At 57.5% G+C, this 24,774-nt stretch overlaps 1 protein-coding gene across 6 annotated transcripts in view; it reads right to left on the reverse strand.

The window, feature by feature from the left end:
- Nucleotides 1-1,993: 1,993 nt before the first annotated feature.
- TACC1 (transforming acidic coiled-coil containing protein 1) overlaps nt 1,994-24,774 on the reverse strand; it is a 41,056-nt gene continuing 18,275 nt past the window's right edge. For 3 of the 6 annotated variants that reach the window (XM_058859409.1, XM_058859408.1, XM_058859407.1), the window contains exons 2-14: nt 21,658-21,764; nt 15,121-16,141; nt 14,106-14,141; nt 12,497-12,557; nt 12,049-12,247; nt 9,946-10,001; nt 8,013-8,135; nt 7,770-7,846; nt 6,745-6,788; nt 6,492-6,652; nt 6,166-6,272; nt 5,559-5,679; nt 1,994-5,118 (exon numbers count right to left, since the gene is read on the reverse strand). In XM_058859409.1, coding sequence (XP_058715392.1) covers nt 5,050-5,118; nt 5,559-5,679; nt 6,166-6,272; nt 6,492-6,652; nt 6,745-6,788; nt 7,770-7,846; nt 8,013-8,135; nt 9,946-10,001; nt 12,049-12,247; nt 12,497-12,557; nt 14,106-14,141; nt 15,121-15,998 — 1,932 coding nt within the window. In that variant the 5' untranslated portion in view covers nt 15,999-16,141; nt 21,658-21,764 and the 3' untranslated portion in view covers nt 1,994-5,049. Of the gene's footprint in view, nt 5,119-5,558; nt 5,680-6,165; nt 6,273-6,491; nt 6,653-6,744; nt 6,789-7,769; nt 7,847-8,012; nt 8,136-9,945; nt 10,002-12,048; nt 12,248-12,496; nt 12,558-14,105; nt 14,142-15,120; nt 16,142-21,657; nt 21,765-22,210; nt 22,555-24,774 lie in introns of those variants that run through there. The other 3 variants (XM_058859404.1, XM_058859405.1, XM_058859410.1) reach the window with 3 other exon arrangements.

Here is a 24,774-nt window from a genome sequence, read left to right on the forward strand (position 1 = left end):
GACATAATAGTTAAAAACCATCTTAGATCTTTGTCTTCTTGTGCCAGATTTCATTTTAGTAAGTATTTTTGGGGGGAGAAGGGAGAATCCATCCAACCAGTGGGTGCAGTTCCCACATTCTACAGCACACTCGGGAAGCTCAGCCCGAGGATGCTGCCTGGGGACAAGCAGGGTGACAGGCAGCAAAGAGCCAGGCAGGGACGAGCCATCTCCAGATGGTCCTTGAAGGAGCCCCACGGGCAGGTCAGGTAGCAGCCACCCCTCTCCTGTGTGTCAGATAGTGGTGCAAGAGCTGTGTGACCCGTCAAACACACACTCCCAGAAAAACCCAGACCTGAAGATCCTGTGCCTGCCTGAAATGACGAATCCTTGATTTTGATGGGGCTGGACAAACCTGGGAACTGAAACTCGTCTCTGCTGCGCTGACAGAGCAGAGCCCTCTCGTGGCAGCGGGGCCGGCTCCTGCAAGAGCTTCCACCTTCATCTCAGGGAGAGAAAACCCGAGAATGGGGAAAATTGGGATTTCACGGGGTCAGATGCCAGTAAGCGCCTTTCATTTACCCACAATGACCCGGCTTCTGCTGCTGGCTGGTTTTGTGCGTCCTCTGCTGTTCCTCACAGCCTTTCATCTGCCCTGGGCTAAAAATCCAGCTGCATTCATCATGCCTTGGTCCAAAGATCCTGAAACTGTCTATAGCTGCCCCTATTGCTCCGAGCAGTGCAATCACCCTCCTGCCTTTTACAATGGATTTTTTGTGATTATGCCTTGGAGAAGGCAAGTTTTAGCAAGGAAACACAGCTCTAGAGAGAGCTGCAGGGGTTTGGCTCAGGAGCCTCCACTGGAGCTGGGGACCAGAGATTCTGTGGTCTCTGCTGGGGACTGCACGCCTGGGCTTTGTGCCAGTGGCAGAGAGGCAGGGGACAGGGGACTTCTCTTGGTGCTGCTCAGAGGAGAAAGCCATCCTCCCCCCAAAAGATGTTTTTCCTGCAGGGGTGGGAGTAGGGGCACCGAGGGCAGGTGACAGGGATGGAGCAGCAGCAAGTGCAGGAGCAGCTACAGCGATTTACCCGACCTTGTGCTGCCTGGAGCCAAGGGGCACTTACCTCCTCCAGCCAGGGATGAGACGATGGCCAGGGCCAGAAGGGTCCTCAGGGCTGCCATTCTCAGCAGTGTGCAGTGTGGGGTGCCTAGCTGCTCTTTTGTCTTAAGCTCTTACAGCTAATCTGCTTGGGTGGCTGCATCGGGGGTGGGATAATGCATCTTAGCCAGGGGGGACAGGACACAGCTCCCCAAGGACATGGGGACAGCAAGGGCTGCCCAGTGGAAATGGGGCAGAGCCCCACGCTGCTGCCCGTGGATGGGCTGGGCTCTGCTCCACATCCTGCTTTGGAAACCAGCTCTGGACACAGAACCTTGTGGCGGCTTTCAAAGAGCTGGGTCAAGCCCATATGCTCCATGCAGAGAACAACCCCTTTCTTGTCACGAGCAGCAGCCAAGCTGGGGAAAACCCCTCCAGATTTTCCAACCCACCAAAAGAGAAGTGCAAGAGAAGAGCTGAAAACCCCTAGAGGGCTGGGAGCCCAGTGGAACCATTCCTGCACCCCCCAGCCCCCAGGGCTCCTCCCAGAAGGATTTACCCAAGGCCACAGGGGGTTGCCAGGGTCAGGGCAGGGATTAGGCCAAGGATTCATTCTCCTGCCTGCCATCCCACTGCTGCCTCAGCTCTTCCTGCTGGCTGAGCCCACCGCCATGGCTTAGTGACCATCACAGTGTGCTGGGAGTGCTGGGAGGCACAGGGACAGAAAAGTCATCCCAGGTCTGAATTTCAGAGCTCAGAAATGCAGATTTCAGGTAACTGTCCTTATTTGAAACCAACTGCCAATCAATGTAAACTGCAGTAATAAGACAAGGCAGAACACATCCCATTCTGAAGGTAAAGCCAAGTCCTCCAAAAACTCTTCACCAACCTCACAAACACCAAGAAAGCTTTCAAGAGTGATAAACACAGTTTTTACTCAGGCAATGAAACATGGAAAAAATATATTAGTAATCATTATAATAATCTCATTTGTGTGAGTATAACTCTTACAAATATTTACCTGACATATAAAAGGGAAATTGTCATACATATAAAACCGATGGTGATGGCAGTTACACACATGGCTGGAAGCAGAGGAGCAGGAGTCAATGCAGAGGAAGTTCCTGCCTGGGGGAGGCCACAGTGGAGGGACGGGGGAAGAGATCAGTAGTTGGGGGTTATGGTTGGCACTTGGTTACAGACAGCTCTGCTGGCAAACACACACTGCAAACAGCAACGCAGCAGCAGGGGCAGGGCCCGCTGCTGCCAGAAGGGGCTTTTAAAGTCTACTGCAAGAAACAGACGACAAACACACCCAGCTGTGACACCACGGGCAGGGACCCACCACTCCCTGCACCAGGCATGGGGACACCACCACCTCAGCACGTCTGAGCGCAGCACACGAGGTACAACCATCCTGCCTGTTGGCAAACTTCTATTTTATATAGCTATACCCATTATACATGTATTTATATATATGTAACTATAACCATATTATAGTTAATAAATCATTCCGTAGGAATCTTCTTTGCCCAGACTGGGGTGCATGCGGACAGGCACAGGAACAGCACCGGGAGCAGCACGGCAGGGCCGGGTGACACTGGGGAGGGACACTGGGACAGGAGGGATGGCCTGTGCCCCGTGGGGTATCACAGAGGAGCCATGATTCGCACACAGCCCACAGGGAAAGCTGCAGTGGTGACTGCTGTGTGCAGGTCAGGGGCCAGGGGAAGTGCAGAGTGGTGAAATCTAAACTTCTGCAATTATCCATCAGCTCCAAGGGCCAGAGCAACGCCCCAAGGAGAGACTGAGCTCAGACAGCAGGTGAGCATCACGGCCCTGAGCAAAGCAGAAGGCTGAGGGCTGCCACAATCCCCACCTGGGACCTGCCTCCCTCCCACACCTGGGCTCTGCCAGCTGCACAGCGGCACTGCGGGCAGGACAGTGCCCCTGTGCCCAGAACCAGCCCTGAACCAGCCCTGAACCAGCCCTGAACCAGCTCTAAACCAGTCCTGAACCAGCCCTGAACCAGCTCTAAACCAGCTCTGAACCAGCCCTGAACCAGGTCTGAACCAGCTCTGAACCAGCCCTGAACCAGCTCTGAACCAGCCCTGAACCAGCTCTGAACCAGCCCCAGCTCTAAACGAGCTCTGAACCAGCTCTGAGGTTATGCAATGCTGCAATTCTGCTTCCTGAAGAGAAAAATCCATCTGGCCAAGAAATCTCTGGGTCTCAGGGGTTTTTCCTGCACTGACTCCCCAAGGGCAGCAGAAATACTCCTCCTTGATCATTCTAATGAAGCTTTTTCACCAGCCCAGGAGAGGGACATGTGGGGAGGTCAAAGGGGTTAAAGAGAGAGGGGAAAAGAGGGGTTTTCTTTTCTGTCAACTGTGCAAAGGGTGAATATCCAGCACAAGCAACACGTGCACTGCTTTGAGTGGTGTCAGCCACTGGCTTCTATGACCAGTCTGTTACTGGGATAACTGGGAGTGGGGGGAACAGCAGGGGAGCTGCGTGCTGGGGCAGGCTGCTGACACCTTTGCTAAAGTGTAGAATAAACCCTCTATATATTATATAACTAATAAAACATAATCAAGTGTATGGCTCTGGCTTAAACAGGTGTTCACCCTGCATGCTCAACATAGGGAATTAGAAAACAGAAGGAAAAGACCTCAATTCTGTTAGAAAAAGGTAGCAGCAAAAAGGTTTGTGAAAGTGTTCAACAGGCTGGGCAGGAAACAGTCCAAACTGAAAATATTTCCCTTATTTCATACCTATCCATTCAAGGCAAAGAATCCTCCAGCACTGCAGTTACTGCAGCAGCCACGAGGCAGCTCAGGGTTCACCTCCCTCCTCCTGCAGCCTCTGAAATGGAACCTTGGTCTCACCACGGCACAGGCACCCAACAGCAACGCCCTGGCTCTGCCCATGTCCAGCAGGAGGTCACCCAAGCCTGCAGGGACCAGGGCCACGGGCAGGATGGACAGGCAGTCCCTGCTCTCCAGAACCAACATCTCCCCTGCTTCTCAAACACCTCTTGGTGCAGAAACCTCCTGCCCACCCTCACCCGGACTCTCCCCTGGGAGGACTGAAGTTACTCAGGTTATGTGACTGTTTCAGTGCTCTAGGGGGGAACAAGTCGTGCCTTGTGTCAGCACCGTGCCTGTCTGGAAGGAGTGAGCAGAGAGCCCAAGTGCCCATAAATGCTCATAAAGTGCACAAATGCAGAGATGTCAGCTCCCTTCCTCTGAGGCTGGCACAGCCAGGGACAGGAGATGCTGTGCTGTGCTTCACCCACCAAGCAGAGCCCAGTGCCAGCTCCCCTTCCCAGGGCCAGAGCCAGCAGTGCACCCCTGCCACCACCCACATCCCAGGGCAGGACCCAGCAGTGCACCCCTGCCACCACCCACATCCCAGGGCAGGACCCAGCAGTGCACCCCTGCCACCACCCACATCCCAGGGCAGGACCCAGCAGTGCACCCCTGCCACCACCCACATCCCAGGGCAGGACCCAGCAGTGCACCCCTGCCACCACCCACATCCCAGGGCAGGACCCAGCAGTGCACCCCTGCCACCACCCACATCCCAGGGCAGGACCCAGCACGGGGCTGGACCTGCCCCACTGAGCACAAGAGGACAGCAAGTGACAAAGTGTGGTGGGGACACAACTAGACCCAGCCAACCGAGGGGGACAGAGCCCAGGCTGTCACCTCCAGCCTGAGAGGTGGCACTGGCACAGAGGGACACACAGGCCCTGGGAGGGACACACAGGCCCAGGCTGACCACAGAGCCCCAGAGCTGTGGGAAGCAGACAGGGGGAGTGAGAGGAGCAGCTCTGCTCAGGAGCCACAGGCCTGGCAGCCAGGCTGGGCACCTGAGCGCTCCTGCGGGGACTCTGGGGTAAGGCAAGGTGCTCGACGTCACGGGAAAAGCAGCCAAGTGCAGAGTGCTGGGCAGGGGGTGCTGAGGCTCAGTCAGACTTTCCCAGTTTGGCTATCAGCTCATCACAGATCTTGGTCAGCTCCTCGATCTCCTGGTTCTGGAAGAAAAGCAGATCTTGGGGACTCCTGTGGTGGCACAGGCTGGGGATAACACCTGGGCCCATCTGCCACCATGTGTGTGTGGGAAAGGGCAGCCAGCTTCTACAGCTGCCCCTGCAACAGCTCCTCTGTGCATCCAGGCACTGTGTGGAGCCCTGTGCTCACCCCTCTTCATCCCAGTCAGGTCTGCAGCAACCCAGCCCACAGCTCTGCAAACAGGCACACCTAAGCCAGCGATGCCCATTCTGCCCAAAAAAATCCAAACCAACCCCATAAAACACAAAAAAACCCGAGCAAACAAAAAAAATACCCCAGAAACCAAACCCACGAAACCCCTTCTGGAGCAAAAATCTGGAGGCCACCTCTGGCATCAAGAGGATGCTCAGGGCAGCAACAGGAACTGCTGGCAGGGTCAGAGAGGCGAGGGCAGGAGCGTTACCTTCTGCTGCAGGGCTCTCTCCAGGGACTCCACCTTCATCTGCTCCTTGCGCAGCCCCGCGTGCAGCGCCGCGCTCTCCGCCCGGGCCTTGGCGCGCACCTGGGCGATCTCCTCGTTGGCTCTGGACAGAGGGGCCAGCTCAGGGTGCAGCCAGGAGCACCAGGGCACGGCCTGAGGCCCTGCAGAGCCTGGATACAGCAGAGGGGGTCTGCCCTCCTCCTCCCCTGTACGAAACTCAGCTCTCTGAGTGCCAGGCCAAACCAGCTCACCACCCACTCCTCCTGGGGTTACGTGTGCTGGGGAGCTCCTGCTCATCAGCTGAGCCCCAGGGCTGCACAGCCCCCTCCTGTACCACAAACACTCTGAAAGATGGGAACCTGGTAAGTGACCATAAATAGACCCTGAACCCCAGATTCTCCATTAAAAAATAAACAAGTAAAGATCAGAGAATGTTTTCAGGGATTTGCTCTGCCTTGCTCAGAGACACCTGAGCCTGTGGTTGTAAAATGCAGCTTTTCACATCATTCAGCTCCAGCGTCTGGAGAGCAAATGAAGCCACTTCCCTACAAGGTCTTGAAGCACTCAGCAATCTCATGCATGACCTTACTTGTCTAATTTTTCTTCTGCGTGGACTTTCAGGGCCTGATACCGCTGCTCCTCTTGCTTGACACGGGTTAGATAATCTTGAGCACATTTCTTCAGAGCTTCTTCATTCTGGAAAAGAAAGTACATCCATCTGCATTGGGACTGGGCACAAAGACATTGCTCTGACAGATGATAGATACTGTTCTGAGTGTAAGAAATAAGGTTTTTAAAAAAACCCAACTTCTGCTTTATGCTGGAGCCCTTATCCAGCTCAGCAGCATAGAAACATGCAGTGTGACTGCACAGGAACCAGAGCTGCAGGGAGAAAGGGCAAACCAAGGTAAGGACCTTCTTAAATCCTTCCAGGACGCCCTTCAGGTTTTCATATCTCCTGAACAGATCTGACAGGGACCTCTCCACTGAGTTCAGGTCTGCCAGAGCCTGGTCCTTTTCCATTGTGAGCTGCTGCAGGTTCTTCTGAGATGTCATGTTTGTCCTCTGCTCATCCTCTGGGATGGGGAACAAACAACAAGGACACAGTGACTGAGCTGTGGCAGCCAGCTCCCCGCCCCACACACCTGGCCAGGTGACAGCACCTTACCTATCATCTGGGCAATGGTCTTTTCATACTCAGCCACGATTTTCCTACGAGGAAGAGAAAAAGAAACAGGAGGGAGGTCACTGACTTTGGGGACATGTCCCTCCAGTTGTGCTGGCAGCAATCTGCCCCCCCAAGGAGCATGGCCCATGCCCTGTCACCACTGCACCCCCAAGGAGAATGGCCACAGGGCCCAGATGTTGGGGCTGCAGCACAGATGTTGGGGATGCAGCCCAGATGTTGGGGCTGCAGCACAGATGTTAGAACTGCAGCACAGATGTTTGGGGATGCAGCACAGATGTTAGAACTGCAGCACAGATGTTGAGGCTGCAGCACAGATGTTAGAACTGCAGCACAGATGTTTGGGGATGCAGCACAGATGTTTGGGGCTGCAGCACAGATGTTAGAACTGCAGCACAGATGTTGAGGCTGCAGCACAGATGTTAGAACTGCAGCCCAGATGTTGGGGCTGCAGCACAGATGTTGGGGCTGCAGCACAGATGTTAGAACTGCAGCACAGATGTTTGGGGATGCAGCACAGATGTTTGGGGCTGCAGCACAGATGTTAGAACTGCAGCACAGATGTTGAGGCTGCAGCACAGATGTTAGAACTGCAGCACAGATGTTAGAACTGCAGCACAGATGTTGGGGATGCAGCACAGATGTTGGGGCTGCAGCACAGATGTTGGGGATGCAGCACAGATGTTGGGGATGCAGCACAGATGTTAGAACTGCAGCACAGATGTTAGAACTGCTGCACAGATGTTGGGGATGCAGCACAGATGTTTGGGGCTGCAGCACCCATCAGCGCTGCTTCAGGCCAAAGCTCTGCCACTGGGGCTGGCCCAGCTCACAGGATTTTATTTCTGCAGCACAGAAGGAGCAGGCTTGGCCAGCACCAGCACTAAGGGAACATCTCTGCCAGGACAGCCCACCCTGCTGAGGCTGACCTGTGTCAGTCACCCCTCACACCCTGCTCAGCCTCCTCCTGCCCCGAGCACAGAGCCCTGCAAGGGGACAGCTCCTACCTCATCTCCAGCACTTCCTGCCGGCTCTCCTCGTATTTCTTCTTCCACTCGTTGGCCTCCATCTCCTTGGTGATTATCTGGGTGCAGCAGACACGGGGCCCTTAGGGTGTGCTCCGAGGGCTTTCCCCTCCGTGTCCCACGCAGGGGATCAGAGGATCAGATCCCCCCTCCCAGGCAGGGCAGAGCTGCCCCTGCTCCCCCGTGGCAAGAGGCAGCTCCAGGGGACAGGGGCTCAGCCCTCACCTCCTCCCTGATGAGCGTGAGCACGGCCGCCTTCTCGGACTCGCTGAGGCAGATGCCAGCCAGGGAACTCTCGCTGCTGCTGACACTGGGGCACTTGTCCATGGAGCACAGCCCGGGATTGTCCTGGGGGAATTGCCCAGCTGGGATGTTTGGGGCGGGGTGTGTGGTTCCTTTTACCCACCTCCCCTCTTTGGAGTGCTCTCCGCTATTTCATCAGCATCTGTTCAGGTACTGAATTTCCTATTCTGCACACACAGAGCCCAGAGCCTGCACCTGACACCTGGCAGAGCTTGTGTGAGGTTTCAGTGCCTTCTCTTGCCAGGAGTGTGCCACAGGACACCCATGAGCTGCCCCAGGAAGGCAAGACCCCAAAAGGGAGACCCACTAAGGGCCCATTTCAGAAGGAGGAGATGCAGCTGCAAGCACAGATGTGCTCACATCCAACTTCCCTTATTCCATGGCTGGTTTAAAAATATCCCCAGCCTGGAGGGTCTCTGCTGATTGTGAGCCACAGGCAGGGGTGGTCTGCAAGGCTCTGGGTTGTCTTCAGCCCCTCCCAGTCTGGTGGGGACATCACTGCAGCTGATGTGCTCAAATTGCTGCTGGCAGCAGCAGGGACATTTCCTGAGCCTTGCTGATCACCCAAATGCCTGAGGAAGCTGTGGGGGCAGCAGACTTCACCCTTCTACAGAGCAGGGGTCCAAGGGACAGCCCCACTCATCCCTGGTGCTCCAGGAGAGCTCTGAAATAGGAGATGCTCACACAGAGATCCTGGTACCCTCCTGCTGCCATTCTGGGTGCCTCCATAAGGACTGGGGTGGTTGTTCCCCATTGCCTTCCCTTCCCACAGCCCAGCCTGGGCACCACTGCAGCCACAGAGACAAACTGGGGGAAGGCTCAGCCCAGGTGCTGACAGTGCCTGTTCCTGCTTTCACCACCCCAGCGAGCGACAGCCACGCAGCATCTCCTGAGAACTGGGTGCCAGGCCAGAAATAGAGAAGTGCTGGGAGGAAGGAGGCAGCCTGCCCGTCACATTTTGGAAATGAGAGCACTGGAGCACTTCTCCCCTCCCCTCCTCCCTGGTGCTTCAGCTGCTGCTTAGTTCAAGCTCCCCAAGCCCTCAGAGCTCTGCTGTAGCCACTGCCAGAGGTGGGACCCACCCCCAGGGACAGCTTTGGGGCTGGGCACCCAACACTGAGGAGGTTCAGCCCAGCTGCCTCCCACAGCATCTCCCTGCAGGAGCCTTTGGGGTGACACCAGCCTGCCTGCCAGGACAGATCCTGGCTCTCCTGGGCACCAGATAACAGGTTCACTTTGCCTCAGTCCTTGTGGGGCTCAGCTCAGTTAAATCTGTCTCAGAGAAGCTGGTTTTGCTGATGTTGCTAATCTCATTGTCATCTGCTCCTCAGCTCAAGCAGCTTTGGCCAGGGGCTGCTAAGCTGGCACAGGGTGCCCCCTGCAGCAGAGGGGTCTCAGGGTGTGCCAGGGCTGTCCCAGCCCAGTGCTGCTGCTGGGGTGCCAAGGTCAGCGTGGCTGCAGAGCCAGGGCTTCTCTACTCTTCCCCCATTCCTGCTGTCAGCTGCCTTGCTGAGAGCAGGGCTGAGGATCCCTTGCAGAAGGCATCAGCACCAATGGCCACGGGAGCCAGCCCTGGGCACTGCCCCTGAGCCACAGCCCGTGCCCAGCAGCTCATCCCCATGGTCTGCTCTGCCCTCTCCCTGTCCTTCAGCCCCGTTCCAGTGCAGCCCTGGCTCTGCACAGCTCCTGCCCTGTCCCTCCCTCCCTCCCACCCCAGCAGGGATCAGCCTCTGCCAGGCTCTCCAGGCCTGCTGGGAAATCTCTGCTATTTTTATCAAGTCCCTGTGTGGGCTTGTCAAGAATTTTACCTCCCAAAGAAACTCGTATGAGAAAGGAAAAAGCGAGACACACTCACAGGGAAGATGCCAGGCCCTCCCTTTTCCATCTGCTTGCAGATGTCCCTTTCAAAACCTAAAGACAACGAAACACAACCTTTTATTGACTTGGAAACAAGACCCTGGGAATGCAGAGACACAGGATGGTACCTCTGAGCCTCTCTATCCCCTGAGCTTCCCCTCCCAAAGGCGTCTTTGCCCCCAACTCTCGCCCACACATGGAATCATTTTGGTTGGAAAAGCTCCCTAAGACCATTGAGTCCCCAGCACTGCAAAGGTCACCATTAAACCCTGTCCCAGGTGCCACGACTGAGGTGCACCCTGGAGCTTCCAGCAGTCCTTGGAAGGAAACCAACACTCCCCTCTGGTGGCAGCTCAGCCTGGGCCATGTCCCCAGGACTAGCCGAGACCACAGAGGCTGAGGAAGATGCACAGGATGTTCTATTTGAGCAGGATGCTGGAACAGACCAGCTGCTCAGAACAGCACAGCCATCAGCCCATGCTTGATGGGAGCTCTCAACACCCTCCAAAGGACCTGCCATAGGGCCCCTGCTGCTCCTCTAACAGCAGAGAGGAGATAAAGAACATCTCCTCCCATCTGCAAGGTGTGGGACACCCTGACCCAAGGGACACTGCCTCACAGGACACCCTGACCTGAGGGAGGGACACTGCCTCACAGGACACCCTGACCCGAGGGACACTGCCTCACAGGACACCCTGACCTGAGGGACACCCTGACCTGCAGGAGGGACACCCTGACCTGCAGGACACTGCCTCAGAGGACATCCTGACCCGAGGGACACCCTGACCCGAGGGACACCCTGACCTGAGGGACACCCTGACCTGAGGGAGGGACACCCTGACCTGCGGGAGGGACACCCTGACCTGAGGGACACTGCCTCACAGGACACCCTGACCTGAGGGAGGGACACCCTGACCTGCAGGAGGGACACTGCCTCACAGGACACCCTGACCTGCGGGAGGGACACCCTGACCTGCAGGAGGGACACTGCCTCACAGGACACCCTGACCTGAGGGAGGGACACCCTGACCTGAGGGACACTGCCTCACAGGACACCCTGACCTGAGGGAGGGACACCCTGACCTGTGGGCACGGAGTAACTCATGGGCAGCACCCCCACAGCTGCTGACACGATCCATGAGTTCAGCAGGCAGAGAACAGCGCATTTAGAGAGCTCAGCTTGGAGAGAAGGGAGGTAATGGAACACTGCTGACTGCAGACTTCCCACTGCTTCCCTCCGTTTATCCCGGTGCCAGCAGCTGCACCCACAGCTCCCAGCCCATCCTGCACCTGCCCGGCCCTCTGAGACCAGCAGCAGTCAATAAACCCTCCCAGCCTCTCCCTCCACTGTCACATTTTCCTCCCCTGAGGACAAAGGACCATTCTCTTGGAGCTGGCAGCCCAGCACAGCCATGGGGAGAGTGATTAATGGGTCCCTGCAGAGGGGAGGGCTGCAAACCCCCTGTGGTGATCTCTCCTGCTTGCACCTAGGACTTGGCTATTGACAAAGTGTCATGTTGCCTGGATTTTAATTATTTTGTAATGGCTCGGTCAGAGAGGCTAATTGCATGGGAAACTGACAGCAGAATTCCACCAGGAGCAATAATTGGAGTCTCCAGGCATTACTGAGATCTCCATCAACCACAGCCCCTGTGCCAGGACACCGAGTGCTGGCAGCTCTGCTCCAGGCACAGGCTCCAAGCAGGGACTCTGCAGCCCAGGAGCCAGGGCAGGAATGGGGACAATTGTTCTGCTCAGCTCTCAGCTCAGCACTGAGCACCAGTGGGGCACTGGCAGGAGCACCACGGGGAGGGAACCCTGTGCCTGAGCCACATCCCACTGCAGCAGTGTGGGAGAGAGCTCTCTACCCAGTCTCAATAAACACAGCCCAGACCATCATGTTCCATACTGGAAATAGTGCAGGAAAGCAATGGGAGGTTCCATGAGAACCTGCAGCAGCCTTCAGCCCTGGCAGTACAAACAAACTCTGAGGAGGCTGCACTGCCTCAAGAGCACCAATCCCTCACTAGAGGCTGCAGAGGCTCCCTGGGTGCAGCCATGGCACATTCCTAGGGCTGAAGGCAACAGAGATGTTCCTCACCTGCCTCTGGTCTGTGCTTTGCTGCAGACACGGGGATGTTGGAGCACTCAAAGTACTCCAGGTCATCTTCTGGCTCGGCCTTCTTCTCCATCCCGGATGGTTTCTGCATGGAGCTGGTGGAGGCCAACTTCTCCTCATCAGTGGCACGCCCATCCCGATTTGTAATGGCTGGGATTTCTGAGATCAGCACTCCTTCATCCTGCAGGATCAAAGTGTGCAGTTAAGCAAGATCTGCGGGGATCAGGCCACCAGGCGAGCTGCTGGTTACTCCACAGAAGCACAGAAGGCCTAAAATCCAGTGTCAAACTGCTCCCCACCAGCCTTTTCCCTCCCTTCCCATCAGGAACTGCCCACAGGGAAGATGCCAGCCCGAAGCTCAGCCAGCCCATCTCTCCCCAGCACCACCCCTGTGCCCAGCCCGTCCCTCTGGGGACGAGACCCCACGCACCTGAGCGCCCATGTCCAGGACCAGGGGCTGCGCCTCGTGCTGCTTCACCTTGCAGCCACTCCTGCAGGAGAGAGAAGAGCAGTTGAGGGGGGTTCAGGGGCAGTGCAGGGGAGCGGGGGCACGTGCCAGACAGCCCAAGCAGGGGGAGCAGTCCCAGCACCAGCGTTGCACCCACCACGTGCCAGCACCCCACTCACCAGTGAACACCGGGGCAGAGCAAGTTCTGGAGGGAACAGAAGGAACAGGCAAACAAAAGACACAGCTACACAGAAGTTGGGTTTGTCTGTGAGGTGTTTATTCCTGAGGAAGGTAAGGAGCAGAGCACAGACCCCAAGAAGCTGATGGCGAGAGAGGCACTGCCAAGGAGCCAGCAAAGAAGGATCTCCCTCGCCGCCCTTGCCCTGCCCGTCCAGCATGACAGCAGCCACGGCTTCAGTCGACTTTCTGCAGGAAGAACCACGTCCAGGCTGTCTATGCCCTGTCCCTACATCTGGAATCTTGTCAGGGACTTCTCCACAGCATCCACATTCCCACACGAGTCAGAGCAGCAGGGCCGGCTCAAGGCGCCGTGCCTGGAACAAACGCTCCACCTGGCACAAACTGTCCCAAGGAGAAGGGCCTGTGGCTGGCAAGTTTAGCTCAAGCAGGTCTTGCAGGTGGTCCCCTTGCTGTCCCTGGAACTTCATCCCACGTTCCTGAAGGCACCGATCCGTCTGCGCAGGACCGCGGGCACGGCCCCATCCCCACGCGCTGGGAATCAGCGCAGCAGTGGGGGCACGGTCCCGGGGGGAATGTGGCTGGGACAGCAGGAGCTTTTCTCCTGCATCTCAACCCTCACACTCCATACTCAGGGGTCTCCCAGGCTCGTGGCCACGTCTGCCCCCAGGAGATGCTTGCTGAGCTGGAACACCTCATGTGAGAGCTGCAGGGACCTGGGGAGGGATCCCAGCCTCCAGACACGGCACTCGGCACACAGGGACACAGGCAAAGGCTCGAGCAGGACTGCAGAGAGCTGTTCCCAGGTTTATGGAGCTGCCCCCAGGCACTGCCACTCTCCAGCCTCCCCATCCCACCCACACAGCGAGCACAGCGAGCTTCCTCTGCACGCTGCCATGCACAGCTCGGTCACATCGAAGAACCGCTCTGCGCTGCTCTCCTCCCTCATGCCCTGCCACCACATGTCAAACTCGACATGTCCTCACCCTCTCCTGTGCCAGGATTACCCCATCACCTGGCAGCAGGTTTGAGCTCCCCCCCAGCACCAAGATAACAGCTCTGGATCACACAAAATCCTGCTGCTCCTCCATCAGCTGAAGGTTCTGAGTGCTCATCCAGCATCAGAAGACGCTGCAAGGCGGCATGCTGTGAGGACAAGCACAGGCCTGTGCCTCTGCTGCAGCTCAGCTCAGCTCAGATCTCCTCCTCTCCCTCACTCCCAGGCACTCACCAGGCCAGGCCACCCTGGGGACCCCGCCAAGGGACAGCAGAGAGCACAAGTCACAGGGCAGAAGGAGCGAGCATGCCATGGAGACCAGTGGGGCAGCACACACCCAGAGAGAGGACAAAAACAGCAAAGGAAAAGAAAAGGAATACAGGAGAGAGTACTTACAACAGAAAACAGAGAAATTTCACTTGCTCAGTAGTCCTGATGCACCAAAGCACGGACAGGGAGAAAGACAGACAGATGGAGAGAAGAAGAGTGTGTGAAAAGACCTGGATGTTAACCCTGCTCTGGAGAAGCACAGTGAGCTGCCTGGCTCAGTCTTTGGGAAGGCACACACACACTGGACACTCTGATCCTGCATTTGCTATCCACAACAGAGGGGTGAGATCAACCAACCTCACTGCCAGGACAACATCCTGCTGCCTGCAGTGCTCCAGGGGGACAGAGAAGGAGCAGAGAATTCCCTGCAGCTTCCCCTCCCCACTGGCTCTGCTCACCCACAGCCACACATGGGAACACCACCTCTTAAAAAATCGGTATCTACTTTCTGTAAAGTATTTCCTGGACAAAAACATCCAACACAGCCTGATTTTTTTCTTTCTCTCTAAAAACACACTATCTAATTTTCTCACTGGAGAATCTGACAGCACAGTGAGAGTCTACCTGTCCAACCTGTTCTCTTTCTCTGACATAAAGCAGAAATTCAGTGTCAGCTCACAAAATATCTCAGATACATTTGACCAACCACAGCTGCATCCACCAGCTCCTTCAAATCCCTGCACAAGTCCAACAAACACATCAGCTCCAGCCTCCACTACAGGCACCACATCTGACACCACATCTACACCCTGACCCACCAGCTGGACCCTCAAGGGGTTCCAAAGAGGTGATCCTGCAAGTGGGTCCCAATCCAGCCTTCCTGCTCTGCCTGGGACTCTGGCACTGTTCCAGAGCAGCTGTCCCTCTCCTCCCATCCCTGAAGGCACCAGGGAGCTGCCCCTCTGCTGGGACAGCAGGCAGATAAAACCCAGGCACCAGCAGAACCTGAGGTGCATGACAGGATTGGGGCTGGCTCAGGAGGCAGCAGCAGCAGCACCTCCATCACCCCCAGCACTGCAGCTCTGCTGCCCATGGGGAACACAGGGGCTGCAGCCCCAGCTCTGCACACACTGGCACTCACGTTATCAGCCGTGACTTGGGCTTCTTGGGGGAGTCTGTGCCTTTCAGGGCATCATCCTGCATCTCCAGCGTCTGAGACTCGAGCATTTCATTGAGGCTGTTATCTGCACTGGAGCAAGAGTCAGCGTTGGTGCTGGCAAGCGTCTTGGTGGGCTTGAATGGATCCATGGAGTGAAAGTTATTGGGGTCAAACTGGTAAGAACCCTTGGGGAGAACCGGCGAACTTTGCAGTGCTGAGCTGCCACTGAGAGAGTTGAGAGCAGGGCTATCCCAGCAGGGGGGACCTGGCTGGGAGGAGCCCTGGGGCAGAGGTGGCTCTGTGGGACCCCTCTCTGCATCCTCAGCTGCTTTCCTGGGGGACTCTCTGTGTCTCTTTGGTGTCAGCTTGCTGGCCGGGATCCTGCTGCCCCTCCTGGGCGAAGCTGGCTTGGCCTCCATGCTCTCTCTGGCCTCTGTAACATCAGCCCCAGGTTTCAGGACCTGCCCTGGGGCCTCCAGAGCCAGGTGCCCCCCCAGCTCCCCGGGATGGGGAAGGCATTGTGGGGCTGCAGGGGGAGAGCTCTGCAGCTGGCAGGCTCCAGCAATGAAGGGGTTCACGCTCCCGTCACGCTGCTCAGCGTCAAGCTGGTAGGATGCTTGTGTCTCCTCGGTGGCTTCATCAGTTTTCCTCGCCAGTGAAGGTGTTTTCCCTTTCCCGAGCTGCTCCTGGGCCAGGGCATCAGCCCCCAGCTCCAGCAGCCCCGTGCTGGTGTCAGCCGTGTCCCCTCCTGACATGGGCCGGGTGGCAGTGCCCACAGGGGCCACGGGGGCTGGCAGCACAGTAGGCACAGCAGCCTGCCCAGGGTCAGCCCTGCAGCCCAGCCCGGCCAGGGGCTGCATCAGGGGCGACTTGTAGGGCTCAGCTTCCCCTTTAGCATCCAAACTGGCTTTAGGGGCTCCAATCTCTGCTTGAGCCTCATCTTTGGGGTGCTTCCCAGGCGAGCTGTCCCGGTGGACTTCCCCTACCAGCAGGTCACCTGGCTCTGAAAAGATAAAAGAAGATGGTTAAACCCTGACCTGCAGTGCACTCCTTTCCAGAGGGCTTTCTGTTCCCTCCTCACAGCTGCTCCAGGGTCAGATTTTATGGGGGATCCACTGGCTCCGAACTCATTTCCCTCCTGCCCCATGACAGGCAGTCACTGCTCACTTGGGCAGAGTTAAAAATTGGTGAGCAGTGCTCAGGGATGCATGACACAAGACAACACCACAAAATGTGCACAAGCAGGGAGAAGGGGAATAGGAAGGTGTGCTCAGTGAAGGAGAAACAGGCTGCAGGAGGGATCTGGGGCTGCCCAGCTCTGGGGCTGCAGAGCTGGATGTGCAGCAGGCAGGAGAAGCTGCCCCACACAAGCTGACCCTCCAGCTGCAGAAACCCTGCTGTTGTCACACCAGGTTCTCCACACTGCTGTCAGCATCTTCTAATGACAAATCCTGATCAATGACTTAATCACCATTACTCCAATCCTTTCCCCTCAATCCTTTTACTGTTTAATCTCTTCTCTGACATCAAGGGATGGAGAAGATCCTGTACCTCTGCTGGGGCACCCTGAAAGCTGCACCCACTGAGCACCCAGAGCCAGGCTTGTGGTGCAGGTGTGCCAAGGCACAAGAGGAAAATGCCTGGTGTTTCTCTGCACCTCAACCAGGGACAATGACCCAGACTCCTGGGAGAAGGCAAAGCAGGATGCAGCACCCATCAGGGAGCACGGGGTATCTGCAGCCCTCACAGGCAGAGGGCTCCAAGGGCAGAACAGAACTAATGCTCTCCCAAGGACCAAAGTGGTTTGAAAACCTGGCTGGGAAGAGCAGCCTGGGTGATGAAGAGCTTGTGGCAGGGAAATCTGCCTGTCCCTGTCCCTGTCCTGGAACAGAGGTGACAGCTGCAGAGGGGAGTCACCTCGAGCATCCCCCCCTGCTTGGCAGGACACCAAACACATGCCCCCACAGACCCCCATCCCCAAGCATCCAGGAGAGGTTTTTCCTGTCACCAGGCATTTGCAACCAGCTCATGTGTGCTGGGAACAGAGCGAGTCACAGGCTGGCAGAGGAAAAGTGAAGCAGGCAAATATCTGGTCCCAGGACTAATCCAGCCAGCAGAGCCAACAATCCTGACTCAGTTGATGGCTCGTGGTTAGCATAATTGATCCCCAGGATGCTAAAAGCCATGAAAATGAATCATAAGGGTCTGTGTCCTCCCTGAGACTGCAAAAATGCTTCCTCTGACTGCAAAAAAAAAGCTCCCTCCAAGTAGATGTTGCCATGATGCCCCAGAAAATGCATCAGTAAACACAAATCCAGTGGATGAGTACTTGGAGTGCAGCCAGGAAACAGTCTGAGGCAGCGCCTGGCAGGCCTTCCCATCATTAGGAACCAGGAAAACCTCCTTAACAGACCCCGAATAAAACTTTATTACACTTGCTGTGTTGCTCAGCTGTTTGAAGCTTTCCTGAGACAGCCCTGAATAGAAAAACAGACTTCAAAGTCAGGGCAAAAGGACTATTTAAGTGCATTTTGCGTTCCCAGCAGAAGGTTTGGCAGCCGCTGTTCTCACAGACGTGAGCCCATCCTGGTTTCTAACCCAAGCAATGAGTAATTACTTCTTGAATAACAAGCAGTCGGCACACAAACCACCTCTCGGTGCTGGAGTGTCTGCAGGGTGGGGAGGGAAGGAGCAATGGCACATGTGGCCATAGCTCAGAATCATTTTCCCACAGAAATCAGAAGCACCACCTACACAGGCTCTCCAGTTTTGTGATTCCCCCATTTCCTGCAGCCAGGAGTGCTCAGCCCCTCCTGCAGCACAGCCCCCCTGCCCAGCCAGTCTGCGAGCTGGGGAACTGGGATATACTGGGAGGCAGCTCAGGAGCTCCCCGATGGTTTTGGAAATCTTTTGCAGCAGAAATGTCCCACCTACAAGCTCAGGGGGGGTTTCCCCTGCTTCCTCCCCCTCTGCATTTCTCCTGCCTCCAACGCAGCGTGACAGGAGCGTGTGTTCCTGTGGGAACAATTGCACAGGATGCAGGAAACAGCAGCCTGAAGGGCCTTGGGGTTCAGAGAGAGCCAAGCTCCCTGCCCCAGCCCCCGCAGCTGTGCTGTCCTGGCAGTGCCTCAGCCCAGCCCTGGCTCTCCCCCACCCCAGGGCTGCCTGCAGCCCTCCCTGCTCCTCCTGTGAGCGCTGCACCATCCCCAGCTCCTGCCAGCCCCAGGCACTCACGTTGTGAGCAGCGTGTTGACTCTGCACGTACTCCCCTCACCCATGGCTCCTGCCAAGGAAACCAGCTCATCCCCACTCCTGCAGCTGCCCCCCTGCCCTCCCACTGCTCAAATCCTCCTTTTGGGCCAAAACTGTGCTGGTCACCCCAGGAGAAGGGAGGCTGGCAGCTGCTGACCACACACAGCTCTGCCCCTCAGACCTTCACAGGCATCCCAGGAGACTCCTTGCTGCAGCATCCTGGAAAGGTGACCCTGAGGTCTCCCATTCCACCTCTGGCACCGTGCCCTGCAGCAGGGGACAGCTCAGTCCCAGCATGAAAATGGGCACTGACAGGAGCACAGCACACACAGCGACTCCAGGGTCCCAAGCACACAGCCAGCACAGGCATCCTGATCCCACCAACACACAGCTGCACACAGCCTGGAAACCTGCTCCACATCCAGGTGAGCACCTGCAGGGGAAGCTACAAAGTGAAAACAGAGATTTTTTACTTTCTAAAGAAAAACAGACACGACAGTCTGGCACCGCAGTAATAGACACTTTGTGCCTCTGCATTATAATTGCTTCGCTTGTCTTCCTCGGGCTGAAATTAAACACAAACACTGACTTAAACAGCTTTCCAACATGCCATCCCTCAAAGGAATCGGGAACACTTGGCAGCAGTGCAAGGCAAAGGCTCGGTGTTCTCTCCATCCCGCAGGAGAAGCAGCAGCAGCAGCGATCCCTGCCTGGCCCCTGTGCCAAACACAGGCAGAACAGCCCCTCTGCTCCTCGGGCTCAGCTCAGGGCACTCTCCTGCCTCAGCACAGGATATCTGCCCCCTACACCCAGCCCAGCCCCACATGGCCAACCACTCTCTTCCTCTTTTGGCTTTCCGCTTGTGTTTAACAGCCGTTGATCTATTTTTAAATCTATTCTGTTAAGAATTAGCCTAGCGGCGAGCGATGCTGCTAACGCACCGGAAAACACGTGCCCTGCATCAGGGTAACGGCAGTGACAGCACTCCCAGCACTGATGGCTCCAGATCTGCTGCTTCTGCTCATTTCCTTCTGCAAAATATCTGCTGGGAGACGACCGGAGGTAATTTGAGCAAGGATGGGACAGAATTAATGCCACCATCCGAGACGGCAAGAGGAAACCGAGTGATCCTGAGTGGGCATAAGCCCCCACTGCAGCCCCCTCCAGGGCTGAATTTTTGTGTCCTAGGACAGGGTTTAACACAGCCAGGTCACCTCCTGGCTTTGCATGGAGCAGCCAGCCCTGGAGTCACAGTTTCTGCCATTCTTCACCCTGTTTGTTCTGAAGGCAGGGTGAGACTGCAGCTGTACCACAGCCAGTGCCTGCTCCTCGCTGTGCCTCAAGGGCAGGGGTGCCACAGCTGCCCTCAGCTCCAGCCCTGGCACTGCCCCACACACCCCAGAAGGGCAGCAGCTGTGCTGGGGTGTGTCCCTGTGCCCAGGGACTGCAGGGCAGCAGCTCTCCCGTGCTGAGCTGCCATTACAGGGATCACCTCCATCCCCCTGCTGCTCCTGAGGCTTCACAGCAGCCTTCAGAGATGAGGCCCTAACACCCCAGGGTGCCTCTGCACACTGCAAACCCACCCACACCTGGCCAATCCTGCCTCTCCACCACTCCAGACAAACTGAAACGGCACAGCCAGAGACATGGGCAGGGACGGGCTGGAGCCAAGCGTGGTGGCACCACAGTTGGGCTCTGCCAGCTCCAACATCCCACTCTCTGCCAGCCAGCACAGAAAAACAGCTTTTGCTGGAGATCATGCCCTCATCTCCAGAACACTGGGAGCTTTGTGTGCAGGAGCAGCCACTGCCTCGCTGCGGAGCAGGAGCTGCTCATCCCAGGACAAGGGGCACCGGCACACGGGAACGGTGACACCCTTGAGTCTGAAGCAATGCGCCTCCCTGAGCTGTGCTGTCCCTAGAAATGATCCTCCTGCCTGCCAGGAAAGCCTTTATCTCTCCCCCTCTTCCCAGGCATTATCCCCAAAGTAAGGATGTCTCTATCATCCCTTCTTAAAAGGATTATTCCAAGAGCTGTGATTATTGGAATCATGAAGCAAGCACTCCCTTCATCACAGCAGACAAACACAAGTTTTCCACAGGGATGGATGAGCACCCAGATCCAACCCACCAGCAGAACAGCAGCACAGGAGATGGAGAGCCACAGCATCCTGTTACTGGCTTGGTCTGGGCTGGATCCAGGTCTGGACCCACAGTCTCTGAAACCAGCCCTGCAAACAGTTCCCAGCCGCTGCTGTGAGCATTCAGGGAAGGCACAACACATCACATACCAGGGGAAAGAGAGGGCAGAGAATGCTCAGGGCAGCCTGACCCACCACACAGTGCCCTGTGCCCTGGAGAGGCTGCTCTGCTGCAGATCACCCCGGGGCTCACCAGCACCCTGACACTGCCCAGCCACCCTGCCCTGCCGAGAGCACATGAGAGGGCCCTGCCCTGCCCTGATAACCCCCAGTGCGTTGCTGCAGCAGTGCCAGAGCTTCAAAGCTTCCTCCCAGCAGCACAGAAACAGAGATAAACACCAAGATCAACCACAGACACCAGCACAAGCCCATGAGGAGGAGGATATGGAGCCAGTGGGGAGCTGGTGCTCAGAAGGCCATGGGCTAATGGGGAGCCACGCTCAGGGGAGCAGCAGCAGCAGTGGGGGATGTATGGCTAAACCTGCAGAACAGCTCAGGGCCCACCAGCAAAGGAAACCCCATGCAGTTCAGCAGATCCCCTGTAATTTCTCAAAAAATGGGGTTTAGTGGCATGGAGCTTTAACAGCAGCTACACAGTGTGGACACCTGGCACCCAACCCCAAGGAAATGAAAACCCTACCACTGACCAGCCTGGGGTTAGGGTTAGGGTTAAAATTAATCCAAGGAAATGAAACCCCTACCACTGACCAGCCTGGGGGACACAAACCCAGCAACCTGCCACTCCTGTACAAGGCAGGGGTGGGTGACACATGAGAAAGGTCCCACCAGCCAGCAGCAGTCAGGGCAGCCCCCAGGCCACAGAAGAAGTATCAAAGGAACGTTTAACTGATAAAGTAATTCAACAGCATCCTCAGATTCCTCTCAACACATCACAGCTCTTTGTGGAGCACCCAGCCCAGCCTTGGCATTTGAACTGTCCAGGCCATTAACCACCAAAAGTGTGCCAGGTATTACTCAAAGTCAGAGAATTTTTCTCCTTGACCCCACCCTGACTTTCTGCCAGTGGAGCAGAGCTCCAGGAGCAGAAGGTGCACAATGATCTTTACCTTGGGTCCCGGACTCTGGCGATCCCGGTGGCTCGCAGAACTCCTTGAGTGGCGAGCAGCTTGGTGTTTCTGCTTCAGGGGTCTCAAAATTATCAGTGGAGTCCGAGCTGCCGAGGGGGGGAAAAGAGTGAGGAATTACTGCTTACAAGGCTACCTCTGAAATCCTCCAGGACACCCACACGTCCAGCCAGGCCACAGGCTGGCCGTGGGCATCCGGGGCGGCCTCTCGCTCCTTCCAGCGGGACACGCTGGCGAAGGGAAAAGGGAGAGCAGGTGAAACATCATCGTCAGCAGCCCCTGAGCATCCCCAGCCCTGCGGGAGGGCTTCTCGCCAGCTCGTTCCCGAGCTGAGCACACAGCACGGGCCTCCAAGGACACGCAGCCCCGCAGCATCTCCCACGCCGCTCCGGAGGCTGCCGCGGCCCCGAGCTCCGCAGCATCCTCCGGGAAGCGGCTCCGGCCCCCCAAGCGCGGTGCGGGACCCCGGCAGCCAGGCAGCGAGCGAGGGGCGGATGGGGAGAGCGGCCAGGGCAATGGGCCGCGGGTGACTTGCCTGAAGCCGAGGCCCGAGCCCCCCACCGGCGGGTCCTGGTCCTCCTCCTCCTCATCATCATCATCCTCCTCGGCGGCACCGGCCCCGCCGTCTCCCTCCTCGGGGCTGCCCCCGCCCCGCACCGCCGACCAGGTCCAGCGGGCCCACTGCACCGGCGAGAGGATCTGCCAGGCGCTGAACGCCATGGGCGCCGCCGCTGCCCGCCGGGCTCACTGCGGCCGAGCCGCCGCCCCCATCGCGCCCCGCTCCGCTCCGCTCGGGCCACCCCCGCACCCGCTGCTGGGCGGGGAGCGCCCGCCCCCGGCACCGCCCGCCGGGAGGGGTCTGCACTCCGACACCGCACCCACAGCACTCACAGCCCCCCCACAGCACCCCCACAGCACCCCCGCACCGCCCCCGGCACCGCCCGCCGGGAGGGGTCTGCACTCCGACACCGCACCCACAGCACTCACAGCACCCCCACAGCACCCCCACAGCACCCCCAGCACCCACCGCCCCCGGCACCGCCCGCCGGGAGGGGTCTGCACCCCGACACCGCACCCACAGCACCCACCGCACCCCCACAGCACCCCCACAGCACCCCCGCACCGCCCCCGGCACCGCCCGCCGGGAGGGGCCCGCAGCCCGACCCCCGCACCTCCGCACCCACAGCACCCCCAACCGCGGGGATGGGTGCGGGCTCCCCGGCTCTCCCGGCCCAAGGTCACCGCCGCCGCTGCTCTTTCCTATGCGAGCTCCCAAAGTCACCTATTTGTGCCCCCCGGGACCCACCGGGGACAGGGTGGCTGTCACCCCTCGGGCCGCCCTGCCCTCCTCCCCCGCCAGGGACCCCCAGGAGCGAGGGCAGGGGCTGCGGAACCGGATCCCGGCAGTTCATCCCGCATTTATTTGGCTGCACCTGTGCTGTCACAGAGCCGGCAGGACACGGATTCTTTCCACCCTGGACGTGCCGGAGGAGAGCCCAGGCGGGCGGGGAACTGCCCTGGGGACACGCAGCTCTCAGGAATCCTCACTCGGCCCGGGAACACTCGGCCCCACCGGGAAGGCTCAGCCCCTCTGGGTGAGCCCAAGGAACGGCATTTCCCAGAGCTGAGGAGCAGAACGCGGGGGGCACGGGCAGACGGGAGGGAAACACCTGTCCTTTCCATTTTCCAAGGGAATACCGGCCTCAACAGCCCGAGCTGACTTATATCCTTCCGTGGCAGCAAGTTTATTTATTTATTAAACTATTATTGTTTAAAAATAACAGCCAGCAGTTTCCACAGAAAACAACCTTGCTGGACTGCCTCGGGAACTTTCCCTCAGGAACTTCTCCCCTAACGAGGGCTCCCCCTCCCAAATTCATCACCTCCCACACAGTTGCTCGAGAGAGGAGGATAACATTCCTGACCCCTGCACCGGCAGCGCTGTGAGCAGATCTGTCACGGCACTGCCACTGCTGACTCGGGACACTTGGAGCTCCCTGGAGCCCTGACTGCTTTATCCCGATCCCAGGGACAGGTCCCAGGGATGACCTCGGGACTGCAGACATCCATCCTGCCGGGAAACAAACCTGGCCCCTTGCAGAGCAGAGCTGAGCACACCAAGAGCTCCCCCGGCAGAATGAGCCTATGGCTGGTGCTTCCCTGGGAATCATCAGCCAGCTCTGGGAGCTGGGAATGCCTCTGCATGGCCAGAGAGCCCCTGGGCCAGAGCAGACCCATCCATCTGGTCTGGCTGCCTCTGTCACCAACCCCTGGCAGAAGCTTCAAAGGGCTCATTCTTCACTGTTGAGCATCTCAAATAACCTCCCTGCAGGGATCTTTTCTCCCAAGCTTCCCTCTCCTGGTGTCCTGATTATGTGTGTCACTCCTGTGTGTTTTTACTTCCCATCCTCTTGAAAACAAAACCTCTTTTCTGCAATACTTCTGAACTTCTCCAAAGATTTCTCTGGGTGAACCAAAGCTGAGGTGCTGCCATTTCCCAGTGCAGGAGAAGCTCCTGGGACCTAGGGAACCACGCACCACGTTAACCCAAATCCCCAGGCCCTGGGGGACAAGGGACCCTGCACATCCCCCTGCTGCTGTGCAGGGGACACCCAGCAAGAGGGGACTGTGTGACTGTTACTGAAGCTTAGCCAAAAACCGTGAGTCTGCAGCAAAAGCAGAAGCTCAACACCCTGTTGCCCATGGCTGCCGTGAGCAGAGCACAGCCCACTTCCCTGTTTCAAAGCGGCAGAGATGATTTCTGCAGATGAATTTTACATTAGATCTCCAGCATGAGCAGCGCTGCAGCAACGTGAGGCAGCCTGACCTCATCCTCCTCCTCCTGCTCCCGCTTCCCCTTCCCACCTCCCAGTGAACCCAAGAGCAGCAGCAGCGACGGCAGCGCTGTGCTGTGAGCAGCTGAGGAGCTCTGCCACAGAAAGAGCTTTTCTTCTCCCTCACAGGGGAGAGAAAGCCAGCAGGAGCAGCAGCAGCAGCGGCACAGCAGGAGCTGAGTGTGACAGGCTCACTCCTACAGCTCCACTCGCTGGGTGAGGGAACTGGGGCACACGAGTGCAGGAAATGATTGGGATCTGTCCT

This window comes from Poecile atricapillus, chromosome 29, assembly GCF_030490865.1.
Source record: "Poecile atricapillus isolate bPoeAtr1 chromosome 29, bPoeAtr1.hap1, whole genome shotgun sequence".
NCBI lineage: Eukaryota > Metazoa > Chordata > Aves > Passeriformes > Paridae > Poecile > Poecile atricapillus.